Source organism: Cannabis sativa, chromosome X (assembly GCF_029168945.1).
Source record: "Cannabis sativa cultivar Pink pepper isolate KNU-18-1 chromosome X, ASM2916894v1, whole genome shotgun sequence".
Lineage (NCBI taxonomy): Eukaryota > Viridiplantae > Streptophyta > Magnoliopsida > Rosales > Cannabaceae > Cannabis > Cannabis sativa.
In genome coordinates, this window is record NC_083610.1 from 21,953,151 (window position 1) to 21,976,530 (window position 23,380).

At 31.6% G+C, this 23,380-nt stretch overlaps 3 protein-coding genes across 3 annotated transcripts; all 3 read left to right on the forward strand.

The window, feature by feature from the left end:
* Positions 1-260: 260 nt before the first annotated feature.
* On the forward strand, positions 261-6,460 carry LOC133032713 (probable receptor-like protein kinase At2g23200). The gene has a single exon (XM_061106917.1). The coding sequence runs from the start codon at positions 445-447 to the stop codon at positions 2,941-2,943; it is 2,499 nt and encodes an 832-aa protein (XP_060962900.1). The 5' UTR covers positions 261-444; the 3' UTR covers positions 2,944-6,460.
* Positions 3,919-6,363, forward strand: LOC133032095 (probable receptor-like protein kinase At2g23200). Its single transcript, XM_061105930.1, has one exon. It carries the CDS (start codon positions 3,919-3,921, stop codon positions 6,361-6,363), a length of 2,445 nt encoding a protein of 814 aa, XP_060961913.1.
* Positions 6,461-19,066: 12,606 nt separating the features above from the next.
* LOC115696504 (uncharacterized) lies at positions 19,067-20,608 on the forward strand. Its single transcript, XM_030623583.2, has one exon. The coding sequence runs from the start codon at positions 19,294-19,296 to the stop codon at positions 20,314-20,316; it is 1,023 nt and encodes a 340-aa protein (XP_030479443.2). The 5' UTR covers positions 19,067-19,293; the 3' UTR covers positions 20,317-20,608.
* Positions 20,609-23,380: the final 2,772 nt, after the last annotated feature.

Genomic DNA, 23,380 nt, shown 5'->3' on the forward strand with positions numbered 1-23,380 from the left:
TAATTTAAGGCCATAAACAACTGTTACAAAAAAAAACCTGTTTTTTTTTTCATATTATTATGACTTACAACTTTCACAAAAGATACATCACTGAACAAAAAGGCAAAAATAATGTGAAACCAATTGAGAAGCAACACATGAACTTTCAATACAGCTAGTTGCATAACCTGTCCCACCAATTTAAGTACTAGTCTCTTTCATATCAGACTATTCTTTGCCCATATCAGACTCTCAAAGAAGAATCAGACAAAACCAATATTAACCTCTGTTTCATATGCATGCTCTATAAATAATAAAGGGGTAATTGAGTCAATACCATCATTTTCTTGGTTGAATATTCTTCTAGTTGAGAAGTCAACAACTGAGTCTACTGACTATACCATATTATCAAATGAGAGTGTTACTTGTTCCTTGAAACTCATGAGAGAGTAGTAAGAAATAATCATGGAAAAATTTCAGAGCCACACCATCCATATCCCAATATATCCTTTACTTCTTTTCCTTGTTAATTTCTCAACCCTTCTTTACTTAATCTCATCAGATTATGTTGTTCCAAAAAACTACTTCATCAATTGTGGATCAAATGAAAATGTTGATGAAGTTACCAGAAACTTTATTGGAGACGAGAACTCGAATTTGTTCTCAATTCCAAAGCCAAGCAAGACTGTCAAAGCCACCAACCAATTGGGGAACACATCAAACCTGTACCACACAGCAAGAACCATCACAGAACAATCTTCATATGGATTCAAATTCAATAATAATGTTAATACTACTTACCTGGTACGCCTCCATTTTTTTGCCTTTTCATCCCAACCTGATCTCTCTACAGCAGTTTTTGATGTTTCAGCTTCTGGGTATTTGCTCTTGCATAATTTCACTGCCAAAAACAGTACAAACTTGACATTGATAAAGGAATTTTTACTCACCACCCAGACCGAAATGCTCCGAATATATTTTACACCTAAAGAATCTTCTTTTGCCTTTGTAAATGCCATAGAAGTTTTTCCTGCCCCTCCTCTGAATTTCAGCCCCAATCAAACTGACAAAGTTGGGGATCATTACAAAATACCATCCTCTATATCTTTGCAAAAAGTTTACAGAATCAATGTTGGAGGACCTGAAATTGAACCAGGTAGTGACACAATATGGAGAAACTGGGATAGTGATGATGTTTATCTCAGAACTAAGAACACTGCAAAGAATAGCCAGTTTTACTCGAACAAGCCTTATTACCAGTTAGCGGATAGTGCATATGCTGCTCCGGATTTGGTCTACCAGACTTCCAAAGAAATGAATCCGAACGCAAACAATGAATCAAAAATAACTTGGAGCTTCGATGTAAATAAGACTGCTGCACACCTTGTAAGAGTACACTTCTGTGACATTATTAGTCTTTCTCTCAATACTCTTATTTTCAATCTTTATATAAATGGCAACTTCAGTACGGAGATCAATTCGTTGGCCTATGTCACCCAGTCGGCTGCCCCTTTTACCATTGATTTTTTGGTTCATTCTTTTGATTCTGGAGTTATGAGCATCGGCATAGGCCCTTCAAATGCAAGTATAGAGAAAAATGCCTTTCTAAATGGGCTGGAAATATTGCAGATTATGGATGGAACAGCTCTAGTTCCCAAAGAAGATGAGCCAAGTAAGATAAGCATTCCTATAGTAGTTGGTTCAGCTCTAGGAGGATTAGCTCTTGTTTCGGTTTTGATGGTGGGATTCTTCTTATATTGCAAACGCAGAAAACCGAAAACAGTCGAACATTCAAGTTGGGGTCATGTCCCTGCATATGGAGTAGGGAGCTCTCACAGCAGGGTGACCGAGTTGACCATCAACGGCTCTCCTATTCCAAACCTAATACTTGGGTTGAAGATTTCTTTTGCTGAACTCCAATTAGCAACAAAGAACTTCAACTCCAAACTTGTAATTGGTAAAGGTGGATTCGGACATGTTTACAAAGGAACCCTTTTGAACGGTACAAAAGTAGCTGTGAAGAGAAGTGCACCTGGTTCAGGCCAAGGCTTCTCTGAGTTCCAAACGGAGATAATGGTTCTCTCCAAAATTCGGCATCGACATCTCGTTTCCTTAATTGGGTATTGCGATGAAAGCTCAGAGATGATATTGGTATACGAATACATGGAGAAAGGAACCTTAAGAGACCACCTTCATGATCCAAAACTTCCTCGTTTAACATGGAAACAAAGACTTGAAATTTGTATAGGCGCAGCCAGTGGGCTAAACTATCTCCATAAAGGCTCATCTGGAGGAATCATCCATAGAGATGTCAAGTCCACCAACATCTTGCTCGACGAAAATCATGTTGCTAAAGTGGCTGACTTCGGACTCTCAAAATTGAGTCCTCTCGAAGATACCCATGTGAGCACAAACGTCAAAGGCACTTTGGGTTATCTAGACCCGGAATACTTTAGGTCCCAACAACTGACAGAAAAATCAGATGTTTACTCATTCGGGGTTGTTCTTCTGGAGGTTCTAAGTGCGAGACCCGCCATTGACACACAGCTACCAAGAGAACAAATGAACTTAGCTGATTGGGCAATGAGATGCAAGAAGAAAGGGATGATTGAAGAGATTGTGGATCCTTCTATGAAGGGTATAATCAATCCCAATTCATTGAGAAAATTTAGCGAAACAGCAGAGAAGTGCCTACAGGAGGATGGGTCTAGTAGGCCTGCCATGAGTGACGTGATATGGGACCTTGAGTATGCATTACAGCTGCAACAAACATCAGGGCCCAAAGAACTCAATGAGGACAGTACAACCACGGTTTCATCAGCATTCGTGTTACCAAATGCCCAGAGGCTTCCATCAATTGGGTCCAACTACGAAAGAGATGATACAATTGCCATGAGCGCCGATTTCTCATGCTTGACGGATAGTCAAGTGTTTTCCCAATTGAAAATAGATGACGCAAGATAAGTCTTGTTTAGTTTCCGAGTTCCCTTGGTTTCATGTGTTTTCTCCTCATTTTTCTTCTAATATCAAACTGAAATGCATTGAAGTCCTTTCCTATAGCTCTCTTTGTAACACTATACTTATTCCTATGCTCTCTTTAATATAAATACTAATACTCTGTTTCTTGTGTAAAGAGTAAAAAACTAAATTCATTATTTTTTTTTAAAAGGGAAACTACTCTAAACAAAGCACAAAGTTTGGTCCCTAAGGGTCCCTTTCTCTTTAAATTGTAGTTCTTTCACCCCTCTTCCCTTCAATCTAATTAACCATAACTCTCTCCTTCAATCTCTCTCAAGCAAAAAGATAAAATCATACATATCACTTGAATTACAAAGATTCACAAATAACCTATAATTTGGTGTCAATTTAGCACCACTCAAGCTTCATTTTTATGTATATGAAAAGACTCACATTTATAAATCTAGATGGTTTCTTCTTCGAAAGTTCTTTTGCTAATGGAATCTTGTTTCATCAACTCAAGGCCAAACACAAAGACAATTAGACTACTTTTAACTAATTCTTAAGTATAAGATACCAAAAGGATATATATTGTGGAAAAACTTGTGTACAAATGGCATTTAGTGGCAGCTGCTAGGAAACAGCAGTAAACTTGTCCTACCACTTAAAGATGTTCATTTTCATTATTACTTAAAACCAAAGTAGAAGTCCCTTTCGTCCTGCCTTTTTTGGTGGGATCCATTATATATAATAATGAAAAATAAAAGCAGCAATGAAAAACCCAATTAGCCTTCTTCTTTTTCTTCCTCTTTGATATTTCTGGATTCAAAATTTACCATTGAAAAGTCAACTTAAATGCCTACCTCAAACTAGACACAAAACTCGACCTGAGTTGCTGGTTTATGCATATGGTGATCATTCAACTCAAATCTCTACCATTCTCAGATAAGTATAGTTATAGCTAGGGCTAGGACAAGTCTTATGGAGAAGCATCAGAGCCACAGACCTAATATCCCTAAACCTCCTCTGTTAATTTTCCTTCTCCACTTCCTAACACTTCATTTAAACATCTCATCTGCCTACGAAATCCCAGTCAAGTATTTCATCAACTGTGGCTCAAAAGAAACTGTAAACAATGGCAGTCGCAACTTCGTTGGCGACAAAAAATCTAGCACCTCCAAAACTGGTTTCTTCTTTACAAAACCCAGTAGCACTGATACAAACATAAATCAGTCGCCATCGAATATACCAGCTCTGTACAACACAGCAAGAATTTTCAAGGAACAATCTTCATATGTGTTTAAAACCGGAGGTGTTAATACTACTTACCTGGTACGCCTCCATTTCTTTGCTTTCTCTTCCCATACTGATCTTTCTACAGCAGTCTTTGATGTTTCTGCTTCTGGGTTTTTGTTGTTGCATAATTTCACTGCCCAAAGTAGTAAAAGATTTCCATTAATAAAAGAATTTTTTATCCCAACTAACACTAGCAAGTTTCAAATATCTTTTACACCTAAACAATCATCCTTTGCATTTGTAAATGCCATAGAAGTTTTCCCTGCTCCTCCTTTAAATTTTAGCCTCGGTGAAGCTAAGAACGCTGGGGAACAGCAACCCACTTCAGTTTTGCAAACCGTTTACAGGATCAATGTTGGTGGCCCAAGAATTGAATCAGATAGAGACACTGTATGGAGAAACTGGGAAACAGATGATAGTTATCTCGTCGACAAAAGCAGTGCATATACTTATAAGACAACCGTCAGCTTTAAAAACCTATTTGATGAGACCCCAGAATTAGTCTACATGAGTGCCAAAGTAATGAGTAACACTACCGGAAATTCCAAAGTAACGTGGAGTTTTGTGGTTAATAAGACTGCTGGGCACCTTGTAAGGACACACTTCTGTGACATTATTAGTATATCCGAAAATACCTTAGCGTTCAAGGTGTACATAAATAGCAACATCAGCCAAGAGATCAATGCCACTAACTATCTCCGCAACTATTCCCCATTTCACATTGATTTTCAAGTTGGTTCCCACGATTCTGGAGTCATGAACGTGAGCATAGGCCCTGTGAATCCAGAAATTGATAAATCTCCCTTTCTAAATGGGCTGGAAATATTCGAGATAATGGACACATTGACTTCAATGCCGGCGGCAGCCACAGAGAGCAACTCACCCAAGACTACAGTTGTAAGTTCAGTTCTTGGAAGTGTTGCATTTCTCTGCATTTTGGCAACTGGTTTCTACTTCTTTTCCAAACGCAGAAGGTCAAAAGCTATCGAAAATTCCGTTTGGAGCAAAAGATCAAGCACCACTAAACACCCTGTTCAAAATTTAAACTTGGGCCTGAAAATTCCTTTCTCTGAAATTAAGTCAGCAACGAAGAACTTCAGTCCAACGCAGCAAATTGGCAAAGGTGGATTTGGAATTGTCTATAAAGGAATCCTTTCAAATGGCACACAAGTAGCAATAAAAAGAAGTTCACCTGGTTCAGGCCAAGGCTTGTCCGAGTTCGAAACAGAGATAATGGTTCTCTCCAAAATCCGCCATCAACATCTAGTTTCCTTAATTGGGTATTGCGAAGAAAGATCAGAAATGATACTGGTCTATGAATTCATGGAAAATGGTTCCTTAACAGATCACCTTTACAACTCAGACTCACCTAGTTTGTCATGGAAACAAAGACTAGACATTTGCATAGGCGCAGCCAGAGGCCTCAAGTACCTCCACAACGACTCCCCTCAAGTAATCATACACAGAGATGTTAAGTCAGCCAACATCTTGCTAGACCAAAATCTCATAGCTAAAGTCGCTGACTTTGGACTCTCCAAATCAGGTCCTCCCGAAGAATCACATATAAGCACAAAAGTAAAAGGTACCTTCGGTTATCTTGATCCTGAATACTTCACATCCCAACAATTATCACAAAAATCAGATGTTTATTCATTTGGGGTTGTTCTCCTTGAGGTTTTGTGCGCAAGACCCGCCATTGATACCCATCTACCAAGAGATCAAATCAATTTAGCTGAATGGGCAAAATACTGCAACAACAAAGGAGTAATCGAAGAAATAATCGACCCATCAATTAAACCCCAAATAAGCCCTAATTCTCTACAGAAATTTATGGAAACAGCGGAGAAATGTCTGCAAGAAGAAGGAGTCGATAGACCTTCCATGGTAGACGTGATTTGGGACCTCGAATACGCATTGCAGTATCAACAAACGCCAGTGCCCAGAGAACCCCACGAAGACAGTACGATCACAGCTTCATCGGCGTTCGTAATGCCCGACGCCCGGCGGTTACCGTCCCTAGATTCCACCATCTACATTGACGATGACTCGGCGACTCTGAGCGAAAATTTGCCCCATTTGAATGCTGGCGAATCATCTCCCCAAATGAGAACTCAGAATTTCGATCAATAACGAAAAATTAGGATTTATATTGGATAATGTATAATGAATTGAATTGAATTGAATTGTATGATCTTTTCCTTAAAAGACTCTGTTTTGAATTTTCTGATAGTTTTCCGTTTTTTTTCCCTCTGAAACTGCCTGAACAGCAATAGCAATACTGGGCCTGGGCCTAGAAAATGGGCCTCCACATAGGCCTGGTCGTTTTTGAAAGAAAAATTACACAAAATATTATGGATTAATTTAACAAATGTACAAAAACAACAAAAATTAGGTTTCACCGAATTTTAAACATTTTTACGATTTTTTTTATTTTATTTACATAAAGTACGGTCTTTTTATGTTAAAATTTTATTCATTTGTTGTTAATTTTTTATTATATGTATGTTATTTTTTGCTTTTTTTTGTTGTTATTTTCATGTTACTTTTATGTTGTTTTCTTGTTGATTTTATGTTGTTTTCCGTGTAATTTTTTGGAAAACCGTAAAAATGTAAAAAAACATTCTTTGAACGTAAAAATGTAAATATTTTACAAAAAATGGTGTCTTATGTAATTATTCCAAATATTATTTTATTTTTTAAAAATTTTTAATATTTTTACAATAAAATAATTTAAGAGATTTTTTTATTTTTACACTTAAAAATAATTTTTTTTTATATTTTTACAGAATTCTATATGGAAACTCCATAACAACTAACGGAACAATCTAAATATCGTAACCAAAATTCATATAGTAATATATATAGAAACCATTGGAGAAACTACTAGTGCAACTCAAACGATAAATTTTAAAAAAAATAAAAAATCGTATATGGGGTAATTTTTCATAATTTTATTACAATATAAAATTAAATGTTCAAACCGTCTATTTCACACACATATAAAATAAAAAAGTCACTCGTGAAATAGATTATTTGAACCCTATTTTCAACGTGTTAAATTTTGTCAAATTTCTTAAAATTTAACAAGATGTCTTAAATAACTGCAACGTATATATCATAAAAAAATTAGGTTAAATTTATTTTCTAGATACAGAAACAAATAAGAGTGTATCATTCTATCCATTTCAAATGTTACATTGTAATTTTATGTGTACATATAATCATTAAATAAATAAATAGTAAATGACAGTATAGTATTTAATACTTTTGTGATATGTAATCTTGTTATTAATACAATTTAATAGTGTGTTCCACTTATTTAATTTTAATAAATATTTTAAAAAATTATTAACTAATTATAAAACGACACTTTATCGTAACATAGCAATTATCATAATTTGTTGGTAAAAGCTCTCTGTAGGGAAAAAAAAAATGCATTTGAACTTCAACCAACGGCCATGGTGCTATCTCCAAAATAAAATAAAAAAAAATAAATAAATAAATAAATAAAAACTATATAGAGAATATATACTCATATACATACATAGCTTTGACTCCAATCATCAAGGAACCAATTAATATATCACATCTCTTAATTTTGTTGGTTTAAGCATAATTAAAGCTTTGTTAATTTATTCTCTTATTCACTTATTATTACCAATTTTGCATTAACTGGCTCCCACTCTCACTCCCACTACATAAACATAAATAAATTAAATTAAAACTTATTGATGACAATAATTTTTTTTTACATGGTAAATAGAGTCATACATGATTAACAATGCAGCACATTACAATCGGCGGTGGAACTCTTCGAACCAAAATAGCTCATCGTCTATCCGAAGGACATGTTTTGTCAAACCATAAACTGTGAAAAACAAAACGCGAACCACATAGAACAAAACTACCCAAAAATATAGACAATAAAACTACAAATAACATAATAAATATATTTCTTTCTAATATAAAAATTTACAAGTGGGAAAGAGTAAACTACCCATATTGATCGATTTACACATTACACAATACAATATTAAGAAAAATCATGATCAAATTAAACCCCTAATTAATAATCTCAATTCCTAAAAATGTGTACACAAAAATCCAAAGAGAAATTAAAATTAATTATTACAAAAGATAAGAGAAGAGAAGAAATTACTATTTATTATTCTATTAAATTCTAGTGACCAGTGCCTTTGCCACTAGGACCAGAAGCCAGCTTATTATAATAGACTCGATCACGATGACTACTACTGCTACTGCTAACCAAAACGCGGTCGTTTTGTCTTCTTCTTCTTCTTATATTTCCAACATGGGTTTTTGATGATGGCCTTAGAGGTCTTGACTCAGCAATTTGAACCATAATATTTAGGTCTATAAAGAGTAATAAAATGGTCAAGAAAAACAAGAGATAATAATTGTGTTGTTGTTTTCTCATGTTGTTGAGAGAGTTTATTTGGGGTTTTTGGTGATGAATAATTAATAAGGAAGAAGGGTTATTGTATATATAAATGATTCTGTTTTTTTGGTATGGGAATTTGTATATATATATAAATATATATTATGTATAGTTATATTCTGTAAAGCAAAAAGGATGGAGTAGAAGAAGATTGGTTTAGCATCTGTGTAATATTATTATAAGCAAAATTATGTGCCTTTTTATAGGCTTTGGGTTTGAGTTGATGAGTGAATGGTAGTAAAGGACGGTGTTGGGCTTTTTAGTTTGTGGGGTCATCTAATGTAATTGATATAGGAATATATTGTGTTTGTGTTTGTGTTTGTGTTTGTTTGACTAAATTTCTTGTGTATATTCATTAATTTTTCTTTAAGTTTCATTTTCACATTATTATTATTATAGTATATGGTCGGTCTCTCTCTTCAATAATAATATTATTTTATTTTGAGAGTAATGATATGTGCATGTAAAATTAGTGGCAGAATTATGTATGGGAAATTTGAATTTCCATACCTACATAACTTTATAATTTTTTTCTATAATGCATACTTATTAAAATTTGTAATGTATGACTATTTTACCGATTTTCCAAAATTACCCCTCCCATTTGTAAATGCTCAGCCGACTCTCACCCACTATCAACCCCAACCCGAACCACCCTCACCCACGAAAACCCTCACCCACGATCAACCCCAACCCGAACCACCCTCACCCACGGTCGTCGACCACCGTCACCCACGATCAACCCCAACCCAAACCACCCTCACCCACGAAAATCCCAACCCGAACCACCCTCACCCACGAATCCCAACCCCAACCCGAACGACGGTCGAAGCCCAGGTCACCGCCGGTCCCACGAATCCCAGGCCCCCTCATCACCGACGGTCAAAGCCCACAAATCCCAGGCCCCCCTCTTCACCACCGGTCCATCAAATCGACAACAAAAAAAGGAAAAAAAGCCCCAGGTCTGATGGTCGGACCATGGGGTCCGACCAACCGGACCCATCGGACCCATGGTCCAACCATCGGACCCCCTCTTTCTTCGTCTCTCTCAAATCGAATGAAAAAAAAAGCCCGGTCCGATGGTCGGACCATGGGGTCCGATGGGTCCGATTGGTCGGACCCCATGGTCTGACCATCGGACCTGGAGTGTGGGATGCCGAGATAGAGAGAGAAAGAGAGATGCTGTGAGAGTTTGAGGGTATTTTTGGGGTTTTGAGAAAAGTGTCATATTTTTGTTAGTTTAAAATGTATTGGTTTAAGAATAAAATATTTTAGTTTTTTAAGTATAGAAAATCAAATTTCCCTTATGTATTGTGTGGTGTAGTGGTAGAAATTGTTTTTACTGAAATTATTTCTTGCTTGAGTTAAGAGTTCCAAACTTACATATACAACCTCTCTTGAAAGGGATTTACTTGGCCCTTAAAGGCTAAAGCTTGCTGAGGTGGTGACATTCTTTGGATGGGATCGATGACTCGATTAAGGTTGGCTAAGGTACGTACAAGGCTAACACATAGTCCCCGAGATTGTTAAAAATATCGAAAAAGGAGTGGGAAGATGATTTGCATCATGTGATTCCCTTTTTGTTGATACAAATAAAATAGGAGCAAATTTAGACAAGTTATTGATCTTTAAGTTTTTGAAAATTTATTGATTAAATACTCTATTTTGTTAAATTATAAATTAGATTTTTTATTTTTTAAAATAGTACAAAATAAAACTTTGACCTTAATTTTTGTCTTTTTTTTGTAATATAACCAACTTAAAGTTAATTTCTAGCATAAATAGATATATCAAATATAACTAGTATAGTCATAACACTCCAAGTTAAGTTATTATTAAGTTTTATTTTGATAAAAATTGAGCTCATGATATTATTTTGTACAATTTTGAAAAATATAGAATTTTAATTGTTATTTAACAAAATAGAAAATCCATCACGGTAATTTTTGCAAAATACATATTCCAAAATAATATTTACCTAAAAATTTATATTAGCATTATTATAAGGTACCGTGATATCTAACACTACTCACAGGTGGCGATTGGCAATTAGTTAACCATATTTCGTAAAAGTTAATACATTAAATTATATAACCACTTAAGGCTAGCTCAAGTGGCTATAGAAGGGTGTGTGTGTTGGAGGTCTTGGGTTTGAGTCCCAAGTTATGCATTGTAATATATAAACGCTTAATTTAAAAAAAAAATACATTAAATTATATTAAACTTGATACTTAATTATACTAATAGTGAAATGCTACGCCACATTAATGTCATCTTAGCATTTCTCTTGTTTGTATTTAATAATCAAGAATAAGCTAATCCTTTGGTGTTATATATAGTGATTAATTAGACTATTGTGGTATAGTTTGATTACAAATAAAGAACCATTCATACACAAACAAGATTCTAGGTTAAAATTCATTCCGTTTTGTGTAAAGTAGACCAACTAAAATATAATATTAAAATAATGATACTTTTTGGTTGGAAATTTATTAGTTATTTAATTTGTTTATGGTTGAAATACAATTAAACATTATAATATATTCCGTGGGTCACTACTATCGCTGATGGTATGGAGCAGTGGAAGGTTAACAATCTCATGGTGCCAGGAGAACGATGTTGGGATTTGGAAGTGATCTCCGATATTTTCAATGATCGGGATAAGGAGTTAATTTTGAAGACCAACATTGTTCAGGAGTCTACAATTGATACGTGGTATTGGTCTCTGGATCTGCATGGTGTTTACACTGTAAGGGAGGCCTATCGCTTGCTACATCAGGCTGATGTCACTAACATTGGTGACTTTGAGATAAAAATCTGGAAGATCGCTTGGAAGCTTCAAGTCCCCCCGAAAGTTCACCAACTTATGTGGCGTGCTTTGACAGGCTGTTTGGCTACTAAAGTTCAACTTAATACCAAGCACATTCCTCTGGATCAACTATGTCCAATGTGTCACCAATCGTCTGAGACGATCATCCATTTATTGGTTCTGTGTCCCTTTGCAAGATCATGTTGGCAGAGGTCGAGTCTAAATATGGTCTCAGTGTCTTGGACTTCATTTTGGGATTGGTTTAGTCAGATGATACTTCAGCATTCTACTATGGCACAGGAGGAATTATTGATGGTGATTTGGGCAATTTGGCATGCCCGAAATGAGCTAGTTTGGCGGGAGAAATCATTGTCAGCGGCAGAGGTTATTCTATTGGCAAGAGTAGTCCTTAATCAATGGAGAAATGCTCAACAAAGGAGAATGGGGTCTTTATTTGTTCCTTCGGGTTCGAACATAGACTTGGAGCATTGGGTGAAACCGGTTATGGGAAAGATTAAGGTAAATGTTGATGGCGCAATCTTTGCAAATGACAGAAAATTTGGAGCGGCTGGCGTGGCTCGAGACCATGATGGGCGGTTCATTGAAGCCTTCACGGTCCTCTTGGAGGGGTGCGTGGACCCGGTCATAGCTGAAGTTGTGGGGGTTAAGGAGGCTCTGAGTTGGATAAAGAGACACCAATGGGGTCGGGTTGATGTTGAGACGGATTCTTTGGTTGTTGTTCAAGCAGTTCGAGGTTCGGTATTCATTCCATCTCCTTTTGGTCAACATGTGTCTGTTTGTCGTACATTGTTGGCTTCCTTACCTTTAGTCACTATTAATTTTGTCAAACGTTCTGTAAACAAAGCTGCACATTGTCTTGCTCGTAGCTCTTGTTTGTATTCAGATCGTATTTTCGTGAAATCGCTCCCGCCGATCTTTTATCTATTGTAATGGTTGAAAGTTCATTCTAATAAAGTTTACCATTTTCCTTCAAAAAAAAAAAAAAAAAAACATTCTAATATATAATTGAAGATGAAATTATTCCCATTTAAAAAAATGAAATAGCTTCACAAATGACTCTATATGTGTTCTTATTCTATAATAATAAAATAATTCTCGAGAAAAAATATAATATAATATCCAAGTCCTCTTAAAAAATAAAATAGTAAATAAAGTTCATCTCATTATAAATTCTATTCTTTTTTTTTTCTTGCTTAATAAATTCTATTCTTGTTGTTCAAAATTCTCTTAAAATGATATAAATAGTGCAAAAAAAATAATAATTATAATCATAAAAAAAAAAAAAAGATCAAACAGTATCCAATAATTCAAATTTGTGATCACAGTTTAGATTCTTTTTTCAGATGAACACATATTTTATGTTATACTACGTGTGGATATTATTTGAATAGGCCTATATAGTATAGTTTGATACTTTGTATTATTTATATTAAAAAAAAAATCAAAACTATATGTGGGGAAGACAGAATAGTTATATACTAGTCACATGGAGTGGTATTGGTGTATAAATTAAATTAAACAAGTTAAATATTATTTTAGATATTGTGTTTTACAAAAATTATTGATGAATTTTCTGTTTTGTTAATAATTCAAACTCTCTATTTTTTAAAATGGTATAAAATAGATCCTAAGTTTGATTTTTGTCAAATTAAAACTTAATAATAATCTGACTTGCATGTGTAATGACAAAAATAGTTACATTTTTTTACATTTGTTCGTGTTAGAAATTAGTTGCAGGCTGGTTATATTTAAAAAAAAAAATGAAAAATTAGTTCAAAATCTATTTTTCACTTTTTTTAAAGAAATAGGATCCGAATTGAGTTCAAGATATTTTGGACAATTTTAAAAATATAAAATTTAAATTGTCATTTAACTAAATAAATGGTTCAATTTATAATTTTTCTAAAACACAGTATTTAAAATGATATTTATCCATAAATATATATATATAGTTATATAAATTTCATTCTTTTTGTTTTTGTTTTTGTTTTTTTTTTGTTTTAATATATAATTATATTAAATTTAAATATATATAATGAAAAATTAAAGGAACGATGCAACATTGAGACCAAACTAGATCCACAGATGTTAAAATCATGAGAATCATATAAATGGGTGGATCTAACTCATTTTTGGAAAAAGAAGCACTACAACTAGTTGATAATATTATTCACTGTTTTTCTTTCATGAATAATAATATTTTTAAATTTTATTTTAATAATAATAATAATAATAATAAAATTGTTATTTGCAAAATCATTTTAATTAAAGAAAAGAAAAATCTACAATGATGCTTGGAAAAAGGACCAACTAAATATACTTTTGGGAAAAAGATTGGACATCAACACATACTTCATGGAGACTTGTTTTTGCACTTTATTATTTTTGACTAAGGTGACTTTCCACTAGTCACTTCACTTATGTTGTACTGAGTTAATAATTTGTGGCCAAACAAAAAAAAAAAGTAATTTAAGTTATTAATTTACGAGTATTATTATTAGCGTTAGTAGTGTTTAGTATTTTATAGACGTATCGTTTTGTGATTGGCTAGCAATATTCTTTAAAAGTTATTATATTAAATTATATGCAACTCGATACTTAATTTAACTAATAGCAATATTAACACATAAGAGAGTGTTAATCATCATTAGTGTCTTTTAGTATTTCTCTTAATTTACTTGGAAAAAATTATTTGGTGCATATATCTATAGTTTTTTTAATTTTTAGAAACATATATCTATAGTATTGATTTTTTTTTTTTTTGAGCTCCTCTTAATTTTAGACCTTCCAAGCATTGTGCCTTTTAATGGAATTTTTCTGTTTTCTTTAAAAAAAAAAAGAAAAATAGTTTTGAATTTGTTAACAAGTTTGGGTATTTCAAATTTGTTAATTAATAAGAAAATATAAAAAATTACAAATTTTATATTTTTTATACAATGTCAATAAAAATATTTTTTTTTTTCAAAAAATTTATTTTACGATAAAAATTCTAAAGAAAAAAAAGTTAAAACAGTATGGAAAAAATAATGAAGGGTAATCATTTACCTGTTACAGTAACCAGTAACCAGCTACCTTGGAGCAAGGTAACTAGTTATTTTATATTATTTTTCAAATAATTCTTAATTTTTTTTTATAAAATAATTCTTTTGAAAAGAAAAAAAAAACATATTTTTATAAATTTGTACCTTAAAAACTATAAAAATAAAAACTCTCTAAGAATATAATGCATGAGAAGTTTTTAGTTACACCAAAATGAAAGAACTTTCAGGATTTGGAGATCTTAAACTTTAGGGGGTTGGGCCTAATGTAAAATAGCACTTTTATAAAGAATTATGTATAAAATGATATTTTTAAAAATTGGAGGTCTTATTTTTTTTTAACACATTTTTGTTGTTACTTTAACTTGAAGTCAAAATGAGATTTTACTCGTTATATTGTCAATTAGGCAATAAAAATATAAAATTACAAATGTTAAAAAGATAATTATATAAAGTACTATTTTTTTTTTTTTGTAAAATTTTAATATTTTTATATTTAAATAAAATAATATAAAAATAACAAGAACATTAACAACAATAAAAAATAATAACAAATTAACAAAAGTACAACATAAAAATACATTAAAAAATTATATTTTGTAAATAAAATCATAAAAATTATAAAAATATTTAAAATACTGTACACTGTAATTTTTTTATTATTTTTGTTTATTTGTGAAATAATTACAATTTTTAATTATGTGATAGTGGATGGAGTAATTAGTAATTATAAACTAAATATTATGTATGAGACATTTGCTTTAAATGTTGTTGAGCATATTATTACTACTCTAGTGTATTATTAGTGTGTGTCTCTTTTAACAAATTCTCTTTAGTTTGAGTGAATAGAGAATAGAGAGGGAGACCCATTGACACACGTGTGACACGTGGGGTTGGTGTGGTGTGGTGTGGGAGAGACACACGTGACACGTGGCTAATATAGAAAGGTGAGAATTTGGAACATAAACAAGAACAACATAATAATAATAATAGAAGAGAGACATAGATTACGTTGTTAAGTTTTGGAGAGTGAAGAGAGTTCCATTTTGGAGTGTACATTGTTATACACCACTCATTTCTTACTTAACTGTCGGCTGAGTCGGTTCGGTTGGTTGGTTGGGTCAACCCTTTGTTCTCTTATCACTCCAAACTCCGCCCACGCCCACGGGTCGCCCCACCCAACCCAACCCCACCCCACCAAATCATCATCTATATATATATATTGCCTTCTTATTCCTTATAAGATTTCACACTTAATATTTACTCAAAAATACACTAATTATAAGTAAATTTATAAGAATTTTTTTTTTCAGTTTTAACTAAAATAGTAATAATATTATATAAAAGAATTTAACCGGCCGAATAAATAAATATACAACATAATAAAAAAAATTATATAAATATCTCTTACACACACCTTCAACCCACATGATCCACGTTTTTTGGGATTGAAATCTTCGTGTGATGCAATAAGGTTGGCAATGATAAAAAAATTCCAGCAGACGAGAAAGCACCATTAATTTTAGCGACATCACCAATCGGATCCCATGGTCCGACCATCGGACCCCAATCTCTCTTCCTCTCTCTGAAATCGCAAAAAAAAAATATATATATACAGGTCTGATGGTCGGACTATTGGGTTCGATGGGTCCGATTGGTCGGACCCCATCGGACCTGTATATTTCATTTTATTTTATTTTATTTTTTGCGATTTCAGAGAGAGGAAGAGAGATTGGGGCTGAGGGTGTGTGACGTTTGGGTGGTCCGAGAGAGGGGGGTTGGGTCGAGGGTGTTGGTGCGGGTGGTCGGAGGTGGTGGTGAGGGTCGGAGGTCGGAGGTCGAAGGTCGGAGGTGGTGGTGAGGGTGGGCGGTTGTGGGATGCTAGAGAGAGAGAGAGAGAGAGAGAGAGAGAGAGAGAGAGAGAGAGAGAGAGAGAGAGAGAGAGAGAGAGATGATGCAGAGAGAGTTTGAGGGAAAGAGAAAGAATGTGTTTGAATTGTGAGGGGGTATTTTTGGGATTTTGAAAAAAAATGTCATAGTTTTTTTAGTTTAAAAGGTTTTGGTTTAATAATAAATTTTTTTAATTTTTTAAGTATATAAAATCAAAATTCCTTTTTGTAATGTCTATCATAATAACTACGTATTGTAATTGTTCAGTCCTATAAATAGGTGAATCCCCTTCCATTTAAAGGAGGTTGGGTTGATTAGAATAATGTTCACCTTTGTAATTTTTTTTCAAAATTTTAGTTGTAATTTTTTCAATAAAAAAAACATGGTATTTAACTTTTCAAATATTTTTTCAAAAGTATACCAAATCACTTTGCTCATATTTTTAATTGGACCTAAATTCCTTAGTTTTGAGGTAATCCATGGATGAGAAGTTTGAAAGGGTACACAAAGTCTTCTTTGGGAGCTCACAATTGAAGTCATTCCTATAATAAATAAGCCCTCTATAGTACTAGTTTGAGTTGAAATAATGAGAAAATGTAAAACAAATAAAAGGGAAATTCAAAAAATTAAGTTTAGCATTTTATTTTTATTTTGTGAGAAAATTTTTCATTTTGTTTGTTAGTCATTTAACACCATCATTTCCTTCAAAGAAAAATTTCCTTTTATATTGTAAATTTTGTATAGATATTTTTATAATGATGTATAGCTTTCAAGACTAGTCACATGGCAAACAAATTTGACAAGTATTATATGTTTTAGAATAATGGCCAAGCCAACTCTTCTTTTTAATAGAAGTAAAAAGGTAATTTTCTTGTTTACAATAATGTACCCAAAACAAACAAATATGTTCAGAAATAATTATTGGTAAAATAAATTATTATTAAGTTTTATATAATTTAATAAAATATTTTTTTAGTAAATATTGCTAACCAATTGTGGGGCATCACTTATAAAAAGTATTAGATACTACTAGTGCCTAATATAACGATACTCATATATTTATATATATAACACTTCTCATTATTATTGATGGTTATTAAATAAATTTAACAATAAATATTAATTTTTAAAATATTAAACCATTAGATTTTGATCTAATAACAAATAATAAAAGAAATTTTTTTATTTTTATGTTTTATACAGCTACTTAAGTTTAAAAATATCAAAATACATTTTCTTTATAGTATATCAAAAATATATTTATAAACAAAATATTTAAATCAAAATCAACAAATTTTTTATTATTATTTTTTTTTTGCAGAAACTTTTTTATATATATATTTATAAATTTGACTACCAACTTTTAATAACTTATTCTAATACCATCTTCTTTTTTTTAATGTAAAAAAATTCTTCCAAAAATTTTTCAATGTCAAATTAAATGTTAGAATGATTTAGCAAATTTTTTCCATATTTAGGTGAGAATAAAATCAAGGTAACTCAAAAGTAAAAGTACTAAATATAATTAAAAATTATTAAATTAGTAACTACTCTCATTTACTTATATTTCTTTCTAATTCCATATATCAATTTATAACAAACTAAGTATGACTTCATCGAATTCATCAACATCTTAAGCAACTTAAAAATTAAAAGATATTTTAAAATTCTCATAATTGAAGCACTCATTATCCTCTTTAACATTGTTAAAGTGTACTAATTTGGTTTAACTAAAACTTTTCATTAATACTTAATTTGGTTAAATTTACTTTAATTAATTAATACTTAAAATTATATTAATTGAAAGTTTAGCATTCTAGAAAAGGTGGAAGCTAAAAGTTAGGGATATAATAATTAAATATAGAGATAAAGATGGTTAATAGTAAAGCTTAATATAGTTCGTTATAAATATAAAGGTCTAGCTCATATAAAAATATAGGTTGTATTATGTCGGAATCATATTTTAAAGGCAAGGCCTTACCCAACTCATAAGCTTAAATCATTTATGTCAGGCTTAAATATGAATCTGTATGCAAAGTTAAAATATGAATAATTTTTTATATCATAACCAAATTCATATTTTTTGTATTGTACTCGTACTTCGTAGCTCATTCTAATTTCGTGTCGCGCGAATAAAACAAAATGGGTTCGAAATTCCTAACCTACAACTCTAGATGAGAGTAATAATGAATTCCTTTTTCTATATATGAGATACAAAACCAAGAAAGTCATATATGACCTATATTGAGTCCAAGATAGACCAATAGTAATAACCCAACTCATTATTGTTGACTAGTCATCATGGCCTCAAAGAAGAAAAATAATCAAGTCATGACACTATACCAATGCCTCATTTTATAGCCGTCTCTTTTACTAAAATTTGGAATTCAAACTCTCATTTACGCATTGTCTTTGGTCACTCATCACCAACACAAACATATCAAATTTATACAAAAACATCTCCCAATAAAGCCGCCGGCAAATCCCTTTTCATTTTTTCTATTTATTTAAATAAATAGATTCAAAATTATATATTGTATTAAATTTTTCTATATATGAATCTTCTTACTTGGACTCCATTTAATTAATTTGTTCCATTTTGTAGTCTCCCATATGAACCATCCTAGATATTTCCTTTCTCTGAAATTTAGTTTCTTCACGTTTTGAAAATCCACAAATTAATTCCTTGTGTATTATATATAGTAAAACTTATATAAATAGCTCTATAGCTACACTTCTCTTTAGACATAAACACTTGAGAAAAATAAAATAACAAACTTTTTTTCTTTCTGGGGTTTTCTCATTTTTCTCTCTCATTGTTTTCTTTTTCTCACTTTCCAAACATGATTATGAATAATAATAATAATACTATAGTGCCCAAATGCTTTGTTATCTTATTGGTTCTGTTGATTAATAATTCTGTTATTAATGGAACAGAGGGTCGGATCTTGAATAATGAGAAGAAGTATTACTGGAAAAATGATCTTGTTCGTAGAGGGATTGTTGGATTCTTTGATGGGCTTTATCTTGGGTCCATTAAGCAATCTGGGCCAAGCCCAGGTGAGGGTAATAAGGTCGGTCGGACACTTGGTGGTATCAAAGATTCTGGTCCTAGTCCTGGTGAGGGACATAAGTTTACTCATGCTAAGACACTTGGAGGTATCAAGGCCGGTCCAAGTCCCGGGGAGGGACATAAATTTACTAATGCCAAGACACTTGGAGGTATCAAGGATTCTGGGCCGAGTCCTGGTGAGGGACATAAGTTTACTAATGCCAAGACACTTGGAGGAATTAAGGCCGGCCCGAGCCCTGGGGAGGGACATAAGTTTACTGATGTTAATACTTTTGGAGGTATTAAAGACGGCCCGAGCCCTGGTGAGGGACATAAGTTTACTAATACAAAAACTTTAGGAGGAATCAAAAACTCGGGACCGAGCTCTGGTGGCGCGGGACATAAGTTTACCAATGCGAAGATACTTGGAGGAATCAAAAATTCAGGACCGAGCTCTGGTGGTGGGGGACATAAATTTACTAATGCCAAGACACTTGGAGGAATCAAAAACTCGGGACCAAGCTCTGGTGGTGGGGGACATAAATTTACTAACGCCAAGACAGTTGGAGGAATCAAAAACTCGGGACCAAGCTCAGGTGGTGGGGGACATAAATTTACTAACGCCAAGACTCTTGGAGGAATCAAAAACTCAGGACCGAGCTCTGGTGGTGGGGGACATAAATTTACTAACGCCAAAACTCTTGGAGGAATTAAAGAGTCGGGACCGAGCCCCGATGAGGGACACAAGTTTACTAATGTTGATATCCTTGGAGGAGTCAAAGATTCAGGACCAAGTCCAGGAGATGGACATTAGTAAGCCTATATTATGGGCAATCGCCATTGATATGGTCATGGTGATATTAATTAATCACTCATTTAATTAATTTATTAAATTATATATATAGTTAATTAAACAGCATATATATACTTAGAAGATGACATATTGTCGATCATCATTAAATTTATTTATTTTTATTATTATATGATTATTCTTTTGTAATCTTTATAATTACATCGATGGGGTCCATTGATCCAATTTGTTAGTCATGTAACGATTTGTTCTCTATTTAAATTAAGTAAATAAAATTAATAATTAAGATTATAAATTATCTATGTATATGCATACGTGGGTTTCCATTATAATTCATCTTTGCTTTTAAATATTAAATTAATATTTATATGTATGATACATTTTTTTATAATATTATATATGCCGTGTATGCTTAACCTTTTTTGACCTTAATAAAGTTTTTTATTATTATTATTATTCTTATTATTTGTAATTTTTAAGTGATTAACGTAAATTTATTAGTGCATGCGTTTATATTTGCGTACACAATAACGTAGTTAATTAGTGGATTTTTTTTATTTCTTGCTTTTTATTCAATTATTACATGGCATACACTTAAAATTTTTAGTTTGTAAATATATAGATCCAATAATTTTTTTTAACATGCATTAGTGTCTTAATAAATTTGTAATTAGATTTATTTGTTAAAGGAAGATTTAGAAGTATAAATTAATAATAATATATACATATTTTTATTCAAATTCAATAATTTAAAATCTGACCCTAATTAATATTAAGTATTTATGCCTTTAAAAAATCATTGAATTTAAGTCGTTATTATAAAGTCAAGCTTTCAATTAACAATTAAATTAAGTAAACACATTAACTATTGTAGTCAAAAGTGAAAATATAAAGAATCAATATATAGAAGAAAATTAAAAGTAATAGGTTGACTTATTATAACTACAAATTAATAATATTAATTCAATGAGTGTTGTTATTAAGTACTAGTATTATTCTACATTTTCTCATTTTACGTGATTTATTAATAATGATATTTTTTTAAAAGGTACTTTCTTATGTTACATAAAATTTAATATTTAATTATATTAATAACAGTATGACATGGAGAAGATTGTTAGACACTAATAATATTTTTTAACAATTCTATAATTAAATATACGTTTTGGATAACTTTTTTTAATTAATTAAAGTAAAATGGTTGACTAAATGTATTTTAATACTAATAAAACTCAAATATGAATATATTATGTTACACTATACTATAATCTATATATTAATAAGAATATTAAAATGAGTACTATAAATACATATATATTATATACATTAAAATAAATTAGAAAGTTATTCATTCACGTACGTCTTAATTTTCTTTTACTATTATTTCCTTTTCTTTGAGGTTGTAATTTTCCTATAAATATATATATGAAATTTACGTATATTTATGGTGTTGACTTAAGACCTTTATTAGTCAACAATGTGCTCTTCGGTCAAGGCCTAGAAAATATAAATGGAAGAAAACGAAAATATAAAGTACTCATATATATTTTCAAAATTTAAATGAATTTAATTGACCATATAATTGAATTGTCATCTTATTTTTCTTTAATTATTTTTTTAGGTTATTAAATATTAAGTGTGTTTCTTATATTTATTTTTAATGTTTGAAAAAAGAAAACACATATATATTCTAATTGAAATATAATATGATTATATAAAATATTTTTTTTTTGCATAACACTATAAAATTTACAACTTGATAATATATAATATCCCAATGTAAAATAAGATTAATTTTTAATAATACTATTAATATTTCTCATTGAAAACTACACACTAATTCTTAAAAAACTTACAAAAGTTAAAAAGCTTAAAAGAGAGATTAATCAATTAAATTAAATTTGTTTCCATTCTTTTTAATAATAATTAAATTAATTTATTATAAAAAAAAATAAACGAATAAATTAAGAATAGATGCTAGTTTACTTTACACTATTACATTAAAAAATAATTTGTGCCCATTTGATTTGTGTTGATGATAATTATTTATTTTATTATATATAACGTCTGCGTTTCAAGCTTTTATTGGGCCCTTACACCCACGGAATGAATGGCTCTTATACACGAGTACGTCACTCTGGCTGTTTTATGGACTGGTGACTGACCCCCTACACGAGTGTTTCCAGCGTACTTTGTCCTCACTCGCACGCTTCCTGGGAAAACTTCCCAAGAGGCCACCCATCCTGAAATTTCTCCAAGTCAAGAACGCTTAACTCCCCATGCTGAAATTGCCCCAGGTCAAGCACGCTTAACTGTGGAGTTCTTTCGAGATGGGCTACCGAAAAACAAGATGCACCTTGTTGACATAGGTGGTATCAATCAAATCCATTTAAGTCCTCTTCAACTATGTAGTCCCATACCTATACAGTCTCAAAATCATCACACGTGACCTTCCCTAGGCGATGTGGGATTGCACAGCTTACCCGGTATTTCCCCTTATGGATCACAAGAATATTGTCTGTCACATTATAATAGATAACTAAATATGAAAATTGGGGGTTCTAAAAAAATGAATATTAGGATAAATTAAAATTAATTCCATTAAGAAAAAAATTATAAACTTACCCATGTGATTCTAATGGTCATTTATCACATTTTCTGTCATCCCCAAATAAAAAAATCTTAAAAATTGTATAACTCATATATAACACAATTAATACTTCTAAAGTTTAATAAAATTTCCGAAATTGAAAAATTATAACTCTAGTGCCAATTTCTAATAATAGGACCCACAATATAATAAACTCATGCATACTTATAAAAATGTCAATAAATAATGCTATTTGTTTTACTAATTCATACTTTAACATGCGGTCATTACAAAATTAAATAGTATATCAGAACAAATTGTATTTTTATTGTGGTATATAATCTTAGTAGGGCCTTTTTTTGGAGTGTTATTTAAAATAAAATTTTTATTGAAAAATATACAAATTTTTTTGAGAATAAAAAGAAAAAATATGTGAAAATAAAAAACAAACATGCCCCTAGTACATAGCTAATAAAG